The sequence below is a fragment of the Cryptomeria japonica genome, chromosome 4 (assembly GCF_030272615.1).
Source record: "Cryptomeria japonica chromosome 4, Sugi_1.0, whole genome shotgun sequence".
Taxonomy (NCBI): domain Eukaryota; kingdom Viridiplantae; phylum Streptophyta; class Pinopsida; order Cupressales; family Cupressaceae; genus Cryptomeria; species Cryptomeria japonica.
The window spans coordinates 344,118,539-344,137,343 of record NC_081408.1 but is presented as its reverse complement, the minus strand read 5'-3'; the positions used below and the strand labels follow the sequence as shown (position 1 = coordinate 344,137,343).

At 37.3% G+C, this 18,805-nt stretch overlaps 1 protein-coding gene across 1 annotated transcript; it reads left to right on the top strand.

The window, feature by feature from the left end:
• The first annotated feature begins 15,958 nt into the window (after positions 1 to 15,958).
• LOC131063527 (uncharacterized) lies at positions 15,959 to 16,498 on the top strand. The gene has a single exon (XM_057997379.1). The coding sequence runs from the start codon at positions 15,959 to 15,961 to the stop codon at positions 16,496 to 16,498; it is 540 nt and encodes a 179-aa protein (XP_057853362.1).
• The last annotated feature ends 2,307 nt before the right edge of the window (positions 16,499 to 18,805 follow it).

Genomic DNA, 18,805 nt, shown 5'->3' with positions numbered 1-18,805 from the left:
ATGCGGAGTTTTCCTCTGTCCTAAAAGAGGAGGACCTTCCCAGGGGTTCCAAAATCTGGAATGACATCTTAAGCTACAGGGACCCTTTATCTCATGGTTTGAAGTGGATTATTGGAAATGACAGGAACATTCTTTTCTGGGAATATTGTTGGTTAGGGGAGAGACCCCTTTCTTCTTCCCCCTCTCTGAGACGGTTACAGGATGCCACTAAAGGCTTCTTTGGTGAAAGGGTTAGTGACTACTTCAGTAATTGCACTTGGAGGGTCTTGGAGGACTTTTGTGTTGACTCCCCCTTCCTCCTTCCTATTGCTAGAGAGCTCTAGAAGCTTTTGGCTGGTATATTCCTCCCCCTATTCCCTAGGGATGACAAACTTATTTGGAAGTGGGACCCCTCTGAATAATTTTCTGTCAGGACTGCCTACACCAGTTTACTCAGGGAACCTGTTGTCTCCTCTATCTGGAAAGAGGTTTGGAATCCCCAACTCCTCCCCAAGGTCAATTTCTTCTGGTGGACTACCCTCAACAAAATTTTGACCCAAGACAACTTGGTCAAGAGGGGTTTTCATTTCCCTAAGAGATGCATCCTCTACAAAGATGATGAAGAAATCTCAACCCATCTCTTCCTCCACTGTGCCTTCACTCGAGAGCTTTGGGGGATGGTCTATAGTAAACTTAATATCAATTGGGTTATGAATGACAATTTGGTAAATCTGTGTTAGGAGTTTTGGGGCCCCTCTTCCAGCCCCCTTATCCAAAAACTGTGGAAGCAAACTCCCCCCCATGTTAGTTGGTGTATCTGGAAGGAACAAAATGATAGAATATTCAGAGACAAAGAGACCTCTATGGAAATGGTGTTTGCTTGGTTCCTCAATCTGATGCTTGAGAACATCTCTATTTCTAAAACTTGAATGGCATCCAAGCCCCCTCTATCTGGCATTGGGGAATTTCCAGATGCTGGAACCTCCCGCCCTCGTTCTCTCTTGTTGACTCCTCTAAGAGACTTCTAAGACAATGCACAATCTGGTTCCCCCCGGCTACAAATTTTAAACTCAATTTTGATGGGGTTGCCGGGGGGCCTAGCTGGTGGTGGTGGGGTGATCGGATCCCATCTGGGGGCCCTCATTGCCGCTTATGCAGACAACCTAAATGGTCAGTCCTCTAATCAGGCTAAAGCAATGGCCTTAGCCTGGGGAATCCACATTTCCCTCTCCATGGGAATCAAAATTATGGATATTGAGGGGGACTCCATACTCATCATTAATGTTATCAAAGGGTGGAATAATCTTAATTAGACAATTGAGGGAACCATCAGGGACACCTTGAGGCTCATCTCTGGGCTTGACTCGTTTAGAGTTATGCATATCTGCAGGGAAGGCAACCGCATAGCAGACACTATGGCAACCATTGGCCTAAACCTCTCAGGGCTGAGATGTTGGAGGAGTCACAAATCTCTCCCAGACCATGTTAACTTCCTCCACCAGGAAGAGAAATCCAGGATCCCCACTAATGATTGAGTGGCTGCTAAATGCTTCCCTCCCCCTCCTCTTTTTCCTCGGGTCTGTCTAGAGGTGGTGGATTCATAATTCAAATAATGGGAATATTCCTCAGATCCCTTCGGATGTGGTGGTGACTCATTCAGCCAGGCTGGAGATGATGCACGCATTGTTGTGCTGGCATTTCACCTGGGCTTGCAAAGCCATGATGAAGTACGACTAGATTGGAAATGTGTTGGTTGTCGCCGGTATCTGTTGGCTCTTAATGCCTCATAACCAGAAAATCATTACTAAAAGTGACTTCTTGTTTTCCCATGCACCCAACCTCATTTCTCATTTATTGACGTTGGGCTCACACATTCCCCATTTTCTCTTCCCGGCTTGCTTCTTGAAGAGTCTCTGCAACTTCATTTGTTCTATGACTAAGGAAGCTTTGTTGGCGGATGAAATGGGGGGCGAAAGAGTGAAATATGAACCAGACAATCCAGATGATTTTTAAAATGACTCTCTCATCTGGAATTTCTGTGTTGAAGGTGGAATTGTTGATTTTCTGGATTGCTTGAAGGGCCATGATGAGCAGCTCTCGGCTGCTTTTGCCTCCTCCTGGTCTGGGAGGAGGGTCTCAGTTGGAGGCATTGCCTTTGATGTCTCTGTGGAGACTATTGCCCAAGCTACGAAGCTGACCCTGGATGGCCGTCACTGGAAGTGTACCAGTCATGTTGCAAACAGTGAGGGTTTGAAACATTTTTTCCGTAACCACGAGGAACCTGTCAACCTGCAAGGTGGGTTTTCTCGGGAGGAGCTTAAGCACCCGTGGAACATGATCTACCTCATGATCATGAAATACTTCACTCTCAAAGGTAGGTATAAGGTATTCTACTACTACCATTTTCCCCTCCTCAATCACTTCCGCAATAATGATTTGTTTTGTCTATCGTTTTATTTACTGCACTCCTTAGAGAGCTCTATTAAGGACACTATGGACCCTAAGCATGGGGATAAGCCTCCTTTCCTCCTCCACCAGGGTCTTATTTACAAGTTGTATAAATTCCATGAGGCTCTCTGCCCCCTAGGAATCTTTCGCTCTCTCAACCCCCAATGTCGACTCCCCAGTAGCTCACGGCCCTGTCTTTGGCTTTCCCTAGATTCTTCCAATATCCCCAGGAGGGCTTTGCCATGGCCACCATGTCCCTACCTTCCTATGCCTCGGTTTTTTCTCTTTCAGTGGTCTCCCCTAGCTTAACCCTACCTGCCTCCCCCAATGCTTCTCGCTCCCTGTCCAAGGGAAAAAGAAAAACCCCCACTAAATGCAAATGCATTGTCTATGATGACAATTCTTCCACTGAGGACACTGAGAACGATAACCCTTCCCTGGATTCAGAGGTTAAAATGAGATCCTCCAGACTTTCTTCCAAAGGCCGCAAGAAGAAGACCCTGATTATTGAGAATCTGGACTCTGAGGAGGAGCCCATTGGGGACAAGAAGGAGGAGGGCCCTAAAACTATGGGGGGCTGATGGGGATGTTGATAATATTAATATGACTAGGGACCCCATAGTCCCGACCACTGTTGGTGTTGTTGACATGACTATCCCTGAAAGGAAAACCTAGGAACTCATTGATGATAAAGATGCAACCCCTATGAACACGGACACTGAGGGTCTTATGGGTGTAGAAATCCCTGACAACAATGCTCTGGATCCTAGAAATTTGGATACGGATTTAAACTTGGTTGAACAGGTGATGCATTCTATCCCTCTGATGGACTTGGTTAAGGATAGTGGTAACTCCATTGCTGGTGGCGAGCCCAAAGAGACTACTGATGACTTGGTTGCTGAGAACCCCCAGGAGGCCCCTACTCTGCACCAAATGGAAAAGATGAGCATGGATGTGTTGGATATCATGCAGAGAATTGAAAACCTCGGCCCTGTTCTTGATCTACAATCTATCAAGGAGGAGGTCAAACAACTCAAGAACAAGATGGAGACTTGGGAAGCCCAAATGGTGGGCCTGAACAAATTCCATATGTAGGTGTTACACAGCTCAGCACTCACCCTCTCTCTGTTGAGGGAACGCTATGCTGACACTAAGGAGGACAAACAGGAGGCTAGGGACCTCTACAAATTCTTGTCTAATGAATGGAGCAGTACTATGGAGGCCACTAGGGTGCACAAGGCACCCCTGTAGTTTTTTGTTTTTTTCCTGCTGTTGTTTTTTATTATTAAAAAGACTTGGTTCCTTTTTTATGGTTGGTGATGTTAATTGTTGTTATAGTGTTGTTTCTGTACTATGATTGATAGTTCTGCTATGTAAAGGGTCAGTGCTCTTGTTCTCACTGCTTTTTTAATCAAAAACAATAGTTTCAATTAATTATTTTTCTAATTTATAGTTATTTGAAAGTTTAAGCTAAATAATTATTAATTAAGATTATTATAATTTGATTATAATATTTTTTGTATAATAATTAAATTATAATTATAATTATAATTAAAGTTAAAATTAAGATTAGATAAAAATTATGATTATAACTATTCAATGATTAAATTGCAATACTAAAATAATAGGGACTACCTGACACTTGTTTATATTAATTCATAAATTTATTTGTAATTGTAATAGTAAATTAAAGATATTTGCTTTTTGTAAATGATACTCATATATACAATATGCTTTTTGAATAAGCATGTCATTTCATGTCTTTGAAAGTTATTATATGGAGTTGAAGTGTGTATTTATTCATTTGTTTATGGAGGACTAGAAATTTTTATTTTATTTAATTATTTTATTGGAAGGGAGGAAACTCTATTAGATGTTTTTGGAAATAAGTTTTTAAAAATTAATATTTATTATGGCCTCTTTTAAAAAAATTCAAAATTTTGAGAATATAGTTTTTATTTTATTGAGTGCTAAATATATATAAATAGTAAAGATGAGATGGCCAAAAAAATGCACAAATAATTCTTTAGGTACTTTTGATTGTCATGAAATGTGAAATATTAAAAAAATATAAAAATATAAAATGTTAATTGCCAACAATAAGTACATGCAACTAGAAACTATACTAGTATAATTATAAAAGTGTTGAGAATTATTTTATCTATTTAAAAGCTTCAAAATCTAAAGTATGTATGGTTTCTTTAAAGCCAACAATACTTGTATATGCAACTAGCAATCATATAAAAATTAAAAATGTTAATTGCCAACAATAAGTACATGAAACTAGCAACTATAGATTGTAATAGTAATATAATTATAAGAGTGTTGAAAACAATTTTATCTATTTTAAAGTTTAAAAAGTCTAAAGTATGTATGGTTTCTTTAAAGCCAACAATAAATATATGCAATTAGCAACTATAGTATAATACTAGTATAATTATAAGTGTTGAGATCTATTTTATCAATTTAAAAGTTTCAAAAATCTAAAGTATGTATGGTTTCTTTAAAGGTGGAAGTTTTTAATATAATTCTTTTGAAATGTTTTTAAAAGTTAATTGAACGTAAGAAAAAAAAAAATCTAAAACTTCTATTGATTTTCTATCACCTAAAATGTCTCATCAAACAATTTAAGAAATTTTATATCAAGATAAGATGAAATTAATATTTTTAATATATTTAATAAATATAATTAATAAGATTTGATAAAAATATTTTAGCATAAATATTTTGTGTAAATTTTATAATTTTAATAAATTAAATATTATTTAAACAATTTATATTTTACTTAAAATTCAATTAAAAAAAAAAAAAAAGTTAAAATGCCCCTTAGATCCATTTCCATAGTACCAAACCAAACCATTCTACCATAGATAACAACCACAAAAGAGGGATAAACAAAGAACCACCAAGCCATATATCTTGGCTATACATAGACTAACCCGCTAACCCTATACTATCTTCCCTTAGGAAATGAAAAGATATAGAGATATAAAACAAAATTACTAACAAATCCCAAACATATTCGTCAAAAAAAACACTTAGTGTCGTGGAGCAAGCAAAACATCCACAGCAACCACCATCGGCTCCTCATCTGAGTTGTCATTGCTAGAAGAAACTTTGTCATCGTCATCCCACATACCTATCAAAATTTTGTAGTCTTGAACCCATGGAACTTGGACATCCATTCCATCACCAATTGTCGCCACGAGAGAGTTGTACTCTAAAAAGCCCATCAAATGCTTTAATAAATCCAAACTCATTCTAATAATTGGCTTCCTAACCTCCCACGTGGCTTAGTTAGCAATGTATAAAATATTGGAAGTCGAGGGACCAAAATCCCATATGTCCTCAACATTCCAAAGCTGGACGCATAAGGGATGGTTAAATTATGATCAATTTCTTGAATGATCCTCTCTAGATCCCCAAGGAAGACGTGTTTGAACACCCTGATGGATTAAACCTACGCCACAACCTTTGTCTCCTCCATGTTGAGCAATGTGGCTAAGAAGAAGGTCGAGATATTTGGATTTACTCGATATATGTGGTATGAAAATAGAAACTCGACCCCAATAATTTTTCGCAGAGCACAAAGAAACAAGTCATGTGAAAAAAATATGATTTCTCTCAATCTTTTGTCAGTGATGGTACCTAAAAAGGCCATTTGCCTTTTACTAGCCACAAGCCAAATGTTTTAATCCATCAATGACCAGTCCTCTGAAGAGATGCGATAAGAAGAAGCTAGGAATGAGTCGAAAAGCCAACAACCAATCTATTTATTAACTCCTTCACTTAACTTCCTGGGAAATTTTCCATTATGAAAAATAAATAAATCAGCTCTCATCACTTCAAATCTACATCAATCTTAACCATGAGCCCAAAAATGTGTGATTGTGCAAAATCATTTTTTGTTGAGGTGGTGATGCCAACTCTCTGCAGTCGGTGCCTTGGGAGGAGGGAATAACCAAATGTATTGTTGGATATTGTTGTTGCCTAGGATATGTTGTTGTCATCCTCTCTTTCGGTGATTATAGAGAGTTAAGCTGGTATTTGATCCAAAGTGCTTCAGTATGATTATATCTTTGGTTGCAAATTTGGGAGAATGTTTGGTATGTTCATGTGTATCTTCAATTCAAATGGTTTGTGATTTGGTGCTCTGCAAGTTATCCTTCTAGTCCCAGTTGCTATTGTTGAGTGTTATTGAGTATCAGTGTGTTAATTGATGGAGATTTGACTAAGTGGCGTTGGTGTAGCTATTATGGATGGTTCTAACGTGCTTGTTGTTGTTTCCTAATCGTGTCTTACTTGTTTTGGTGGTCCGCATTGATCATTGGGCAAGTTATTGAAGATCTTATGGGTCTGGTGATGTTCTTTGTGTTATGCGGCATTTTCGGTGGTGTAGCGTGTTGCGGATGATCTTGGTGGGATTTCTAGTGTTGTTGCCTATTCGAGGTTTTGGTTTGGGTCCATACTATGTCATCTATGGCATTGTATTGGTCTAGTGGTTGGTTTATGTATCATGTGATGTAATTTTGTAATTAGGTCTCAAGGGTTGAGTCAAACTTGTAGTCAAGGTTGATGATTTGTATAAATAGGTGTTATATTCATGTAATTTGGGTATGGGAGTTGTGACTGCATTATTAGAGAATGGTGTATGTGCGAATAAATGAATTCATATTTCAATGTGGAGTGTTGAGCAGAGATTGTTGCAAGGCAGACAAATGAGCTTAACCAGAACTATCATCAGGCATTTGGAGATGCTATTCTTTCAGTTCATCTTAACCGGATTGTAGTCCAAATGTTATTGTAGGGTAGTGAACCTTCCCTGAGGGTTGTAGCCCTCTGAGTCATTATATTTTGAGTAGTGAGCTCTAGGCAGTGTGCCTTAATGCATGTGCATTCCCCATTGTAATATTTACATATACTGCTATAGAGTATCATCTTATTGTGGGTAGGCTCCCATCATGGTTTTTCCCTTAACCGAGTTTTCCACGTCAAAAAATCTTGGTGTTATGTATGTTGTTGTTTTTGTGCTTATCTTTACTCTTGCTACAATTGATCAGAATTGTAGTTATGCTTGAATTGTTTAATCCGGTGAAAACTAATTCACCCCGCCCCCTCTCAGTTTTCCTTCATTGTTGTTGCCAACAATTGGTATCAGAGCTAGATCCTCCAGAAGAAGCTTGACCACTTGAGGAGATCTGAGATGACAACCTATGTTTTCAAGAAAGAGAGTCCGAGATTTTATGGTAACAATTACACTGTATGGAAGGACCGGATGGAGTGTCATTTGAAATGTCTTGGAGATGATTTTTGGAAGATTACAAAGAATACCTACAATGTTCCTCAAAATGGTCTGGTTATTGCATCTGAGATCAAGGAGGTTGAACATAACATAAGAGCTAAGGAAGCATTGTTGAGTGCCTTGACCAATTAAAAGATGAGTAATGTGATGGGTTTACATACTGCACATGAGATCTGGGAAAAGTTGGAGACCTTGTATGAAGGAGATAAAAATGTCAAAGTTGCTAAGCTATAGAGTTTGGAAAGAAAGTATGAAATGTTGAAGATAGGAGAAGATGAGAACATATCATCCTTTATGGCTAAGGTGAATGAACTTGTTATGAACATTAGATGTGCTGGTGGAACTCTTGAAGAAGATGAGATTGTTGCTAAAGTATTGAGATCTTTGCCTCTTGCTTACAAATCTAAAGTTGCTACTATTGATGAGATCTGTACTATGACTACTATGACAAGAGATATGTTGTTTGGTAATCTTGCTGCATTTGAGTTGAGTGAATTTGGAGAATCACATGGTAAAGATAAGACTATATTTAAAGCTACTGTATCCGGGAAATAGAAGTATGATCCAAGAGAAAGTTCATCTAGGGTTTCTAGATATGAAAGAGAAATAAGAGAGATGGAAGAACATGAAAGAGAGTTGGATGAGCTTGAAGCACTTATTCATTGGCAAATGCCTAAGGGAGACAGTAAGTATGATGGAAAGTTGCCTTTTAAATGTTTCTCTTGTAATAAGATAGGACATTTTGCTTCTAGGTGTCCTGAAAGAATGTCTAAGTATGATAGTCATGATAGATCTGATAAGCATGATAATTATGAGAAGCATGACAAGTATGATAAGCCCTATTAGCCTAACCAGAAGTACAAATATCAAAAGTGATGTTATTATGTTGTTGATGAAGGTGTGACAGATGAAGAATTTGAGAATGGGAATTCAAAAAATGAATTTGTATTTATTGCTATCAAGGAAGATGATCTGATAAGTTAGTGAATTCTACAAGTTACATTGTTGAGGAGAAAACTTTGGCTGCTAAGATTGAAGAAAAAGATGAATGCATAATCAACAACAGTTTTTCACATGATATGATAGGTGATAAAATAAAATTTGTGACTATGGAGAAGTATGATGGTGGTATAGTGAGATTTGGAGATAGTAAAGCTTGTGTGGTTCGTGGTAGAGGTTCTATCTCTTTTGATGGTAAGCATAATATTGATGATGTCTTATATATTCAAGGATTAAAGCATAATATTTTGAGTGTTGGACAAATGATTGATAAATGTTATGATTTTCAATTCAAGAATGGTAAATGCAAGATTCTAAATGCCTCTGGTATAGAGATTGCATCAAGAACTAAGACTAAAGGTAATATCTTTCACTTGAATTCTGGTGAGAAAAGTTGTTTGATTGCTTAGATAGATGAAAGTTGGTTGTGGCATAGAAGGATGTGTCATGTTAATTTTGACTACATGATAAGGATAAGTTCTACTCAAGTTGTTAGAGATTTGCCTAAAATTGTGAAGCCTTCTAATCCGATATGTAAAGAATGTCAGTTGGGAAAGCAAACAAGAATTTCATTCAAAAGTAAGTTGTATACATCTAATGGTTTATAGGATCTTGTGCATATTGACTTGTGTGGTCCTACAAGAGTGAGAAGCATGCAGGGTGACATATATTTCATGTTGTTGATTGATGACTACTCTAGAATGATGTGGGTTACTTTTCTAAGAGAGAAATCAAAAGCACTAGAGAAATTCAAGATATTCAAAGCTAAGGTGGCGATATAGACAAGGTTGAAGTTGAAGTTTCTAAGATCTAACAGAGGAGGAGAATTCACATCCAGTGAGTTTGATTAATTTTGTGAGAGGAATGGAATTAGAAGACAGTTATCTGCTCCTAGAACCCCTTAGCAGAATGAAGTTGTTGAAAGAAAGAACATAACTATTTTGGATGCTACTAGGACTATGTTGATTGAAGGAAATGTCGCACAGACCTTTTGGAGAGAAGTTGTTAGCATTGTTGTATACACATTCAACCGGGTGCATATAAAAGGTGATTTTGGTAAGACTCCTTATGAGTTATGGTTTGGTCATGTTCCTACAGTTAGATATTTTAGAGTTTTTGGAAGCAAATGTTATATCAAAAGAGATGAGGATATAGGGAAATTTGGTACAAGATGTGATGAAGGAATCTTCTTGGATTATTCTACTAAGAGCCAGGCCTACCGGTGTTACAATAAGAGGTTGAAGAAGATAGTGGAAAGTGAAAATGTGAAGGCTGATGAATGACATGGGAAGTAGACCAAAGCATGTGGATATGAGTTTGATGATCAAGATGTTATTTCAAAGCCTGTGTAGACTGCGATCCTGAAGTAGAATGATATGGTAGAGATAGGTTAATCTGGATATTGTTGTTGCCAGTGAAGAAGTTCAAGAACTAGAGAATCAGAACAATCGAAAGACTCTGAGGTATGTGAAATTGAATCATTCAGAAAATCAATTTATTGATGATAAAAATAAAGGTGTGATAACTAGGAGAAGGATTGTTGTTGAAGAGATATGTTTGATTTCCAAGATTGAACCTAAAGATGTTGCAGAAGCATGTAAAGATGAGAATTGGGTAAAAGATATAGAAGAAGAGTTGAATCAGATTGAGAAGAATAACACATGGGAACTTGTTCTGAGACCTAAAGACAAGAATGTGATTAACACTAAATGGGTGTTCCAGAATAAATTGAATGAATTCGATGAAGTGGTTAGAAACAAAGAAATATTGGTAAGTAAGGGATGTTCTCAAATGGAAGGAATTGATTATGAAGAGATGTTTTCTCCGGTAGCTAGAATTGAAGTTGTTAGATTACTTCTTGCATAAGTTGCTTATAAGAATTTTAAGGTATATCAGATGGATGTTAAGTCAACCTTTTTGAATGGTGATTTAGTTGAGGAAGCCTACATTGAACAACCGGATGGTTTTTCATTATCAAATGAAGGAGACATGGTATGCAAATTGAAGAAAGCACTGTATGGACTGAAGCAAGCCCCTAGAGCCTGGTATGCTAGATTGGACATGTATTTGATGAAGTTGGGATTCTGTAATGGTACTATTGATAGTAATTTATACTTTAAGGTTGATAATGATAACATTTTTATTGTTGAAGTTTTTGTTGATGAAAATATTTTTGGAGGAGATGATGATTTGAGTATGAAGTTTGTTGATGATATGCAAAAAGAGTTTGAGATGTCTATGATAGGTGAGATGAAATTCTTCTTAGGATTGCAGATTTCATAGACTAACAAAGGTATTTTCATTTCTGAATTTAAGTATGTGAAGGAATTGTTGAAGAAGTTTGGGTTAGCTGATTCTAAACCTATTGGAAGTCCTATGGTGACTGGATGCAAGTTGTCTAAGCATGATGAATCTTAGAAAGTTAATCTGACCTTATATAGATCTATGGTTGGTGGATTGTTATACTTGACTCAGACTAGACCAGATATTATGCATGTTGTTTGTCTTTCTACAAGATTTCAGGCTGATCCTAAAGAAAGTCATGTAACTATTGTGAAGAGGATTTTCAGATACTTAAAGGGGACAGTTAACTATGGTTTATGGTATACGAAGAATGATGATTTCATGTTATGTGCTTATACTAGTGTTGATTGGGCAGGTGATGTTGATGACTGGAAAAACACTACTGGTGGAGCTTTCTTTTTGGGAAAGAAGTTGGTTTCATGGTCCAGTAAGAAGCAAGATGCTATATCTCTATCTACTGCAGAAGTTGAATACATTGTTGCTGCTAGTAACTGTGCTCGGGTAGTTTGGATGAAGCAGATGTTGAAGGACATTAGAGTTGTGTATGATGGGCCTATTGTTATATATAGTGACAATTCAAGTGCTATTAATATTCCAAGAATCCGGTACTGCATTCTAAGACAAAGCATATATCAATTAAGTATCATTTCTTGAGGGATAAATTCAGTGATGAAGAAGTCAAATTGGAGTATGTATCTACAAAGGATCAGATTGTAGATATATTTATGAAGCCTTTACATGTCGATACATTTGTATATTTGAGAGACACGTTAGGGGTCTCTACCCCTCCTAATGAGAACTAGATGCATTAAGATGCATCATTTCGGTGGACTTCATAGTCTTATCCTCTTATCCAGATTAACGAGTTGGTGTCGCTACTCAGCCGAAGCAGTCAGTGTATGGTTCAGATGTTGAGATTTGTGAGTTTGTTCTAAGGGAGAGAGATTATCTAGTATGGGGAGAGACTAATGATTTGTATTTTGTCTTTGGCATTGTTGTCAAAGGGGGAGAGAAGCATGTGAAAAACTGCCTTATCCTTGAAGCTTTGTGTGCATGATCATAGGAGAATATTGTTGGAGATTGTTGGTGTTGATTTATTCCTTTGCATTGATTTTTTTCATATTCATATGGTTGAATATTTTTGTTTCCTAGGATATGCTGTTGTCATTGATGTCGACATATTCCTATCTTCCCGTGATTGCAGAGAGTTAAGTTGGTATTTCATCCATTGTGCTTCAGTATGATTATATATTTGGTTGCAAATTTGGGAGAGTGTTTGGGATGTTCATATGTATCTTCAATTTAGATGGTTCGTGATTTGGTTCTCCACAAGTTATCCTTCTAGTCCCAGTTGTTGTCGACTATTCTTGAGTATCAATGTGTTGATCGATGGAGATTTGATTAAGTGGTGTTGGTGCAGCTATTGTGGATGGTTCTAACATGCTTGTTGGTGTTTCTTAATCATGTCCTATTTGTTTTGGTGATTTGGATTGATCATTGTGTGAGTTATTGAAGATCTTATGGGTTTGGTGGTGTTCTTCATGTTATGCGGCATTTTCGATGGTGTAGCATATTGCAGATGATCTTGGTGGGATTTCTAGTGGTGTTGCGTGTTCAAGGTTTTGATTTGGGTCCATGCTATGTCATCTATGGCATTGTATTGGTCTGGTGGTTGATTTATGTATCTTGTGATGTAATTTTGTAATTAGGTCTTGAGGGTTGAGCCGACCTTGTAGTCAAGGTTGATGATTTGTATAAATAGGTGTTATATTTATGTAATTTGGGTATGGGAGTTGTTTTTGTATTACTAGAGAATGGTGTATGTATGAATAAGTGAATTTATCTTTCGATGTGAAGTGTTGAGCAGAGATTATTGCAGGGCAGACAAATGAGGTTAACTGAAACTGTCATTAGGCATTTGGAGATGTTATTCTTTCAGTTCATCCTAACTGGATTGTAGTCTGAATGTTATTGTAAGGTAGTGAACCTTCCCTGAGGGTTGTAGCCTTTCGGGTCATTATACCAACATGTCATGATGACCCATCACATCAATGAAAATTTGTCATGAAAGGATGACAAAGGACTTCTGTGGCATATGAGTTGTCACTCCACATCAGCTTCCTAGTAGTTCATCGGGCCCCATTCATCCACTTGGGTGCGAATTTGAATTCCCGCTAACTGTCAAACAATTGGATTCCAAGATTATTTATTTTTATTTTTTTAAATAAAAAGGGGTAAAAACTTTATTAATAATCAGAAACAAGCATTACATAAAATACCAAAGTCACCAAGAACCAGGAAAGAGCTACCAGTATTTGGTTAATAGATTTGTCTTTCACACAATTTAATTCTTTAACTTCTGCATGCCCATAAATGAAAGACAAAACACACCAACACTTGGATAACTACTTAACAATTAACCTCTGTATACGGGTACAACTCCCCAAGAATGATTTTCAATAAGCTTAGGTTACAACAATTTCTATGCACACTTTTTACTAGAAAGCATTAAAGGTATTTAAGCATTCATTTGTCAACACAAAATGAATACCGCAAATATTTTTAAGGCTTTCTGGTAAAAAGTGTGCATAGAAATTGTTGTAACCTAAACTTACTGAAAATCATTCTTGGGGAGTTGTACTAGTATATAGAGGTTAACTATTTAAGCAGTTATCCAACTGTTGGTGTGTTTTGTCTTTCGTTTATGGGCATGCAAAAGTTAAAGAATTAAATTGTGTGAAAGACAAATATATTAACCAACAGATTTTTGGTGGCTCTGTTGGGGAGTCGAATAGTAGATTAGATACAATCATGAGGTGCATAGGGTTGTCTTGTGATTAGCTTAAGTATTCATCATGTGTGCATATTGAAGGGACATTTTGTAAATAGGCTAGAGTCAAGAAGATATACAAGGTCCTAGAGGCATGAAGGAGTGTTTGATTATGTATTTCAAGAATTACAAAATTTGAATTTTTTCGCTTCCTTTACACCCAGAAGAAGAGTAAGAAGTAGACCTCCAAGCTCGTCTCCTATTTTACCAGTATCTTTCATTTGTCATGCCCTAAATTTTCATGGTGTTTCCCTTCCTACTATAATCAATCCCACACCTTTGAATATTGTTTTACCCATGGCTTCTAATAACCCTTGGGGTCTAGCTGTAGGGCCACTTGCTCTTGGAGCAAATTTAAATCCTTTACCGAAAGGATCAAGAGATCATTTATCCAAGTTTAGTGGTGATGGGAATGTCACGACTGATGAACATTTGAATTCCTTTAATGTGGCTTGTGGTGTGTTAGCAATCCAGCATGAAGATGTGGCTATAAGATTATTTGTTCAAACATTGACTGAAGTTGCCGCATATTGGTTTTACCATTTACCTAATGGTGATATTACAAATTGGTGAGATCTCAAGACAAAATTCAAAGCTAGATTCAAATTAGCTGAGGATGAACACTCACTTTTGGCTCAATTAGCACAATTGAAAAAGGACATCCCTGAAACAATGACATATTTTGTGGCTAAGTTTGATAAGATAGTCCATTAGATCCCAGCCACTCAAAGGCCCTCTAATGATAACTTGAAGTGTTTCTTTATTAACTCAATGCCTTCAGAAATAAGTTTTTTCATCTATAGGTAGAGAGTGCAAAATTTAGTAGCTGCCAAGACTTTAGCTATAGAATTGGAGGATGATTTAATCACTGCAAGAAAGTGGAAGAGGGAAGTTCAAATTGTTGGCCCATAGGCATCAACCTCAACAACTTCATCAGACCCTGTGATTCATAGGTTGATGAATGATGTGATAACACTCATGAGACAATTACTTAAATCTAATACTACTTATCCACAGAGCTATCAAGATATCCCGAGGAGATTTCCAAATCAGTCAGCAGGAACCAGAGGTAAAGCACTACAATTACCTCCCACGCAGCAAAGACTAGCTATTGAGGCACCTCCACCAAAAGATAACATGTGTATTTTTCATCTTACAGATGACCATGATGGAAGTTCTTGCCCATAGATGGTGCGTTATGCCCAGTTGATTGGTTCTAAGGAGGTGTTGAGTTAACTGAGTGAAGAAGAATCTTTCAGGCAGCCTGGCGATTCTAAAATCCACTTCTTGGAGTATGAGTCTGATTCAGAAAGAGGAGGTGACATTCTGGTTACCTTGGAGGATCCTTCATGTGTTGTGCTAATGAGAAATCAACAAAATGTTAAATATCAAGGTGCTCCTTCATCTTTTGCTAGAAATTTTAAAGGTAAATAGATCTTTTCTCGTTCACATAATAATGATTTAAGGGCTCAAGAGATTCAATTGCTAAAACCTATAGACACTGAGAGTTATTTTGATATTGTTGAATTTTTTAAATCCTCTTGAATACAAATTACACCAGCTGAATATCTAAAATTGAACCCTAAGGAACTTGATAGATTGGTTAAGTTTGTGAAAGGAAATAATGCTTATGTACAAGCTGAAGTCACACAACAATCAGCTAACTTCACTTCCCTCACAAAAGAAGAAGTGCCAACTTGCCCCGCTACTCCTGAAGCTTCCCCTAAAATAGTTGCTCATCAAACTGATGAAGCCATGCCTGTCATTGAAGCAAAACTTAACCCTTTTTATGTGTCTTTGTTCATAAATGGACACAAACTGAATAATTGTATCATAGATTCTGGTGCCTCAGATAATATCATGTCATCTATCGTAGCCAAGGCCCTGGGATTATCCTTGACTAAATTTTTTTGTAAGTGTTACTCCATGGACTCCAAACAAATATCCTTGTTAGGACAGATTAAAGATGCCCAAGTAGCCCTCGCTGCTTATCCTGATAAAAGGGTTAAGTTGACTATTCTAGTGGCTGATATTCCTGCAAGTTATGGCATGTTGCTTAACCACACTTTTTGTAAAGACTTGGGGGAGAGATAAAAATGGACTGGTCTCGAGCCACTATCCCCATAGGGAAACGACAGGTCACATTACAACCACAAGCCAGTTCCAAATTCATCGTTTTCCCTTCTGATGATCCAAAGGCACAAATATTGTATCATGAATGTGAATTTGGCAATTACATGATCTTATCTGACAATGAAGTTGCAGAAAAGTCATCCCAACTAAGGGCACCTAATGAATTATGGGTGATGGGGTTTGATGGTAGTTGTTCAATGTCTGGTCTTGGAGAAGGGGTAGTTCTTATTCCTCCCTCTGGAAAACATATTCCTTTCTCTTTCAAGTTGGAGTTCAAGAACACAAATAATACTTCTAAGTATGAGGCCTTACTGTTGGGATTAGCTGAAGTGAAGAAACTAGGAGTGAAGTTGTTGCAAGTCAAGGGAGATGCAGAGTTGACTGTGAAACAAGTCAGAGGGTTGTTCAATGTAAAGAATGAGAGGTTGAGCCACTACCGGAATAGAGTTTGGGATGAGATTGAAGGTTTTGATGCTTTATCTATTGAAGTCATTCCTAGATAACAAAATTCTAAAGCCGATTCCTTGGCAGTATCAGCTTCCCTTTTGGTTCCTCATCCTGAGTTCACAGATGATACCTACCGAGTGGAATTGATATATCGACCGAGTGTACCTGATAATTCAAAATTTTGGCAGGTCTTTGAAAATGACAAGCAAATCAAGAATTTTTTGCATTGCGCAGAAATGTTCACTGCTACTTTCTTTAAAGGATCAAAAGTTGAGTGCGGGGAGTTTTCTCCGGAACCGGGTCAAGAAATAAATGATGGAGTAATACAACTAAAAGGAAATAAGATTCCTAAAGGGTTAGACTCTTTAGAACATCTCTTTGATCATCATGATGCCTTTAGTAAGAAAAGGATGAGCAAATTCCTACAGTTCAGGATGCTGGTGACTATGAAGGAGTTAATATTGGAACTGAGGAGGGTCCTAAGTATGTTAACTTAGGAAAATGTTGCACACCTGAAGAGAAGAAAAGGTTCATAAGTCTCCTGATGGAATACAAAGACGTTTTTGCCTGGTGCTATGATGACCTGAAAAACTTCAGGGAAGGAAACTTTCAACACCATATTCCTTTGAAGTCTGGAATAAGTCCTTTCCAGCAGAAATTAAGAAATTTTAATCCCAAAGTTGTTGAAGCCATCTTTAACGAGGTAAACAAAATGTGGAAAGCTAGAATCATATATCCTATTCATCATTCCAATTGGATAGCCAACATAGTCCCAATTCATAAGAAAAATGGAGAGATAAGAATTTGTGTGGACTTTAGGAATTTGAATCAAGCTAGCCTAAAAGATAATTATCCACTACCTGCTATGGATCATATTCTGCAAACGGTTTCAGGTTCAAAAATGATGTCTATGCTTGATGGCTTTTCTGGTTATAACCAGATTAGCGTCTCCGAAAAGGACTAGCACAAAACAACATTCATCACTCCCTAGGGTACCTTTGCATACAACAGGATGTCGTTTGGTCAGATAAACGCTGGAGCAACCTTTCAGAGGGCTATGGACTTGTCTTTTGGCCATCTGAAAGAAAAAATAATTGTTATATACCCTGATGATTTAACTGTCTTTTCGAAGAGGAGAAAACATCACCTAAGAGACTTAAGGCAAGTATTGCAGAGATGTCGGGAGCATGGAGTGTCTTTGAATCCCAAGAAGTCAGTGTTTGGGGTTATTGAAGGTAAATTACTTGGTCGTATCATTTCCAAAGAGGGTTACAAAGTGGATCCTAAAAGGGTAAAGGCAATTCAGCAGCTAAGTCTACCATCTAATAGAAATACAGTCAGGTCCTTCTTTGGACAAGTGAATTTTCTGAGAAGATTAGTCCTGGATTTTGCGGAGACCACTAGATACATTGTGAACCTGATGAGTGAAAAGCAGGTACTCAAGTGGAGTGATGAGGGGAAGAATGAATTTGAAGCAATAAAAGAAGGTATAGCACAAGAACCTACCCTTGTCAATCTAGTTTTTAAGAAATATTTTATTATCTATTGTTAGCCTCAGAACATACCGTGTCAAGAATTTTGTTGCAAAAGAATGAAGAAAATGAAGAAGTTCCAATATCCTACATGAGTGTTCCTCTCAAGAAACATGAATTGAAATATTCACTGATGGAGAAACAAGCATTTGTTGTTGTGAAAGCTGTAAAACAATCCAGGTATTATATTCTTCATTCTCATGCGATAGTGTATGTACCGCACTTTGTTGTTAAGAGCATTCTAACATAGTAGGATATCGGGATGAGCAATAGAGCCTAATGGGTGTCTAAGATATAGGAGCTCAATCTAGTCATCAAGCCAACTAAATTGGTGAGAGGGCAAGGCTTGTGTAAATTAATTGCAGAAAGAAAGAGTGAAGTGAATGAGGAACTGCCTTCAGTCTTATTTGTTGGACTTCAAGACACTTGGTTTCCAGATGTTGCATATTACTTGACTTATGGAGATTGTCCAGCGCACCTCTCTCTGAGAAAAAAATAGAACCTAAGATTAAAGGATACTAAATATGTCAGTTTTGATGATGTGTTGTACAAAAAGGGGTTGGATGGGACTTTCCTGCGTTGCATAGATAAGTCACTTCAAGAGTCACTGTTGAAAAATTTTCATGATGAAGCCTATGGTGGTCATTTTTCATCAACAGTAACTGCTTATAAAATCTTGATAAATTGTTATTACTGGCTAGGTATGTTCAAGGACGCTTATGCTTGGGTAGCTAAGCGTGAAAAGTGCAAGTTATTCACTAGGAAGCCACAACTTACAACATTGCCTCTCAAACCCATAGTTATTGATGAACCGTTTAAACAATGGGGTTT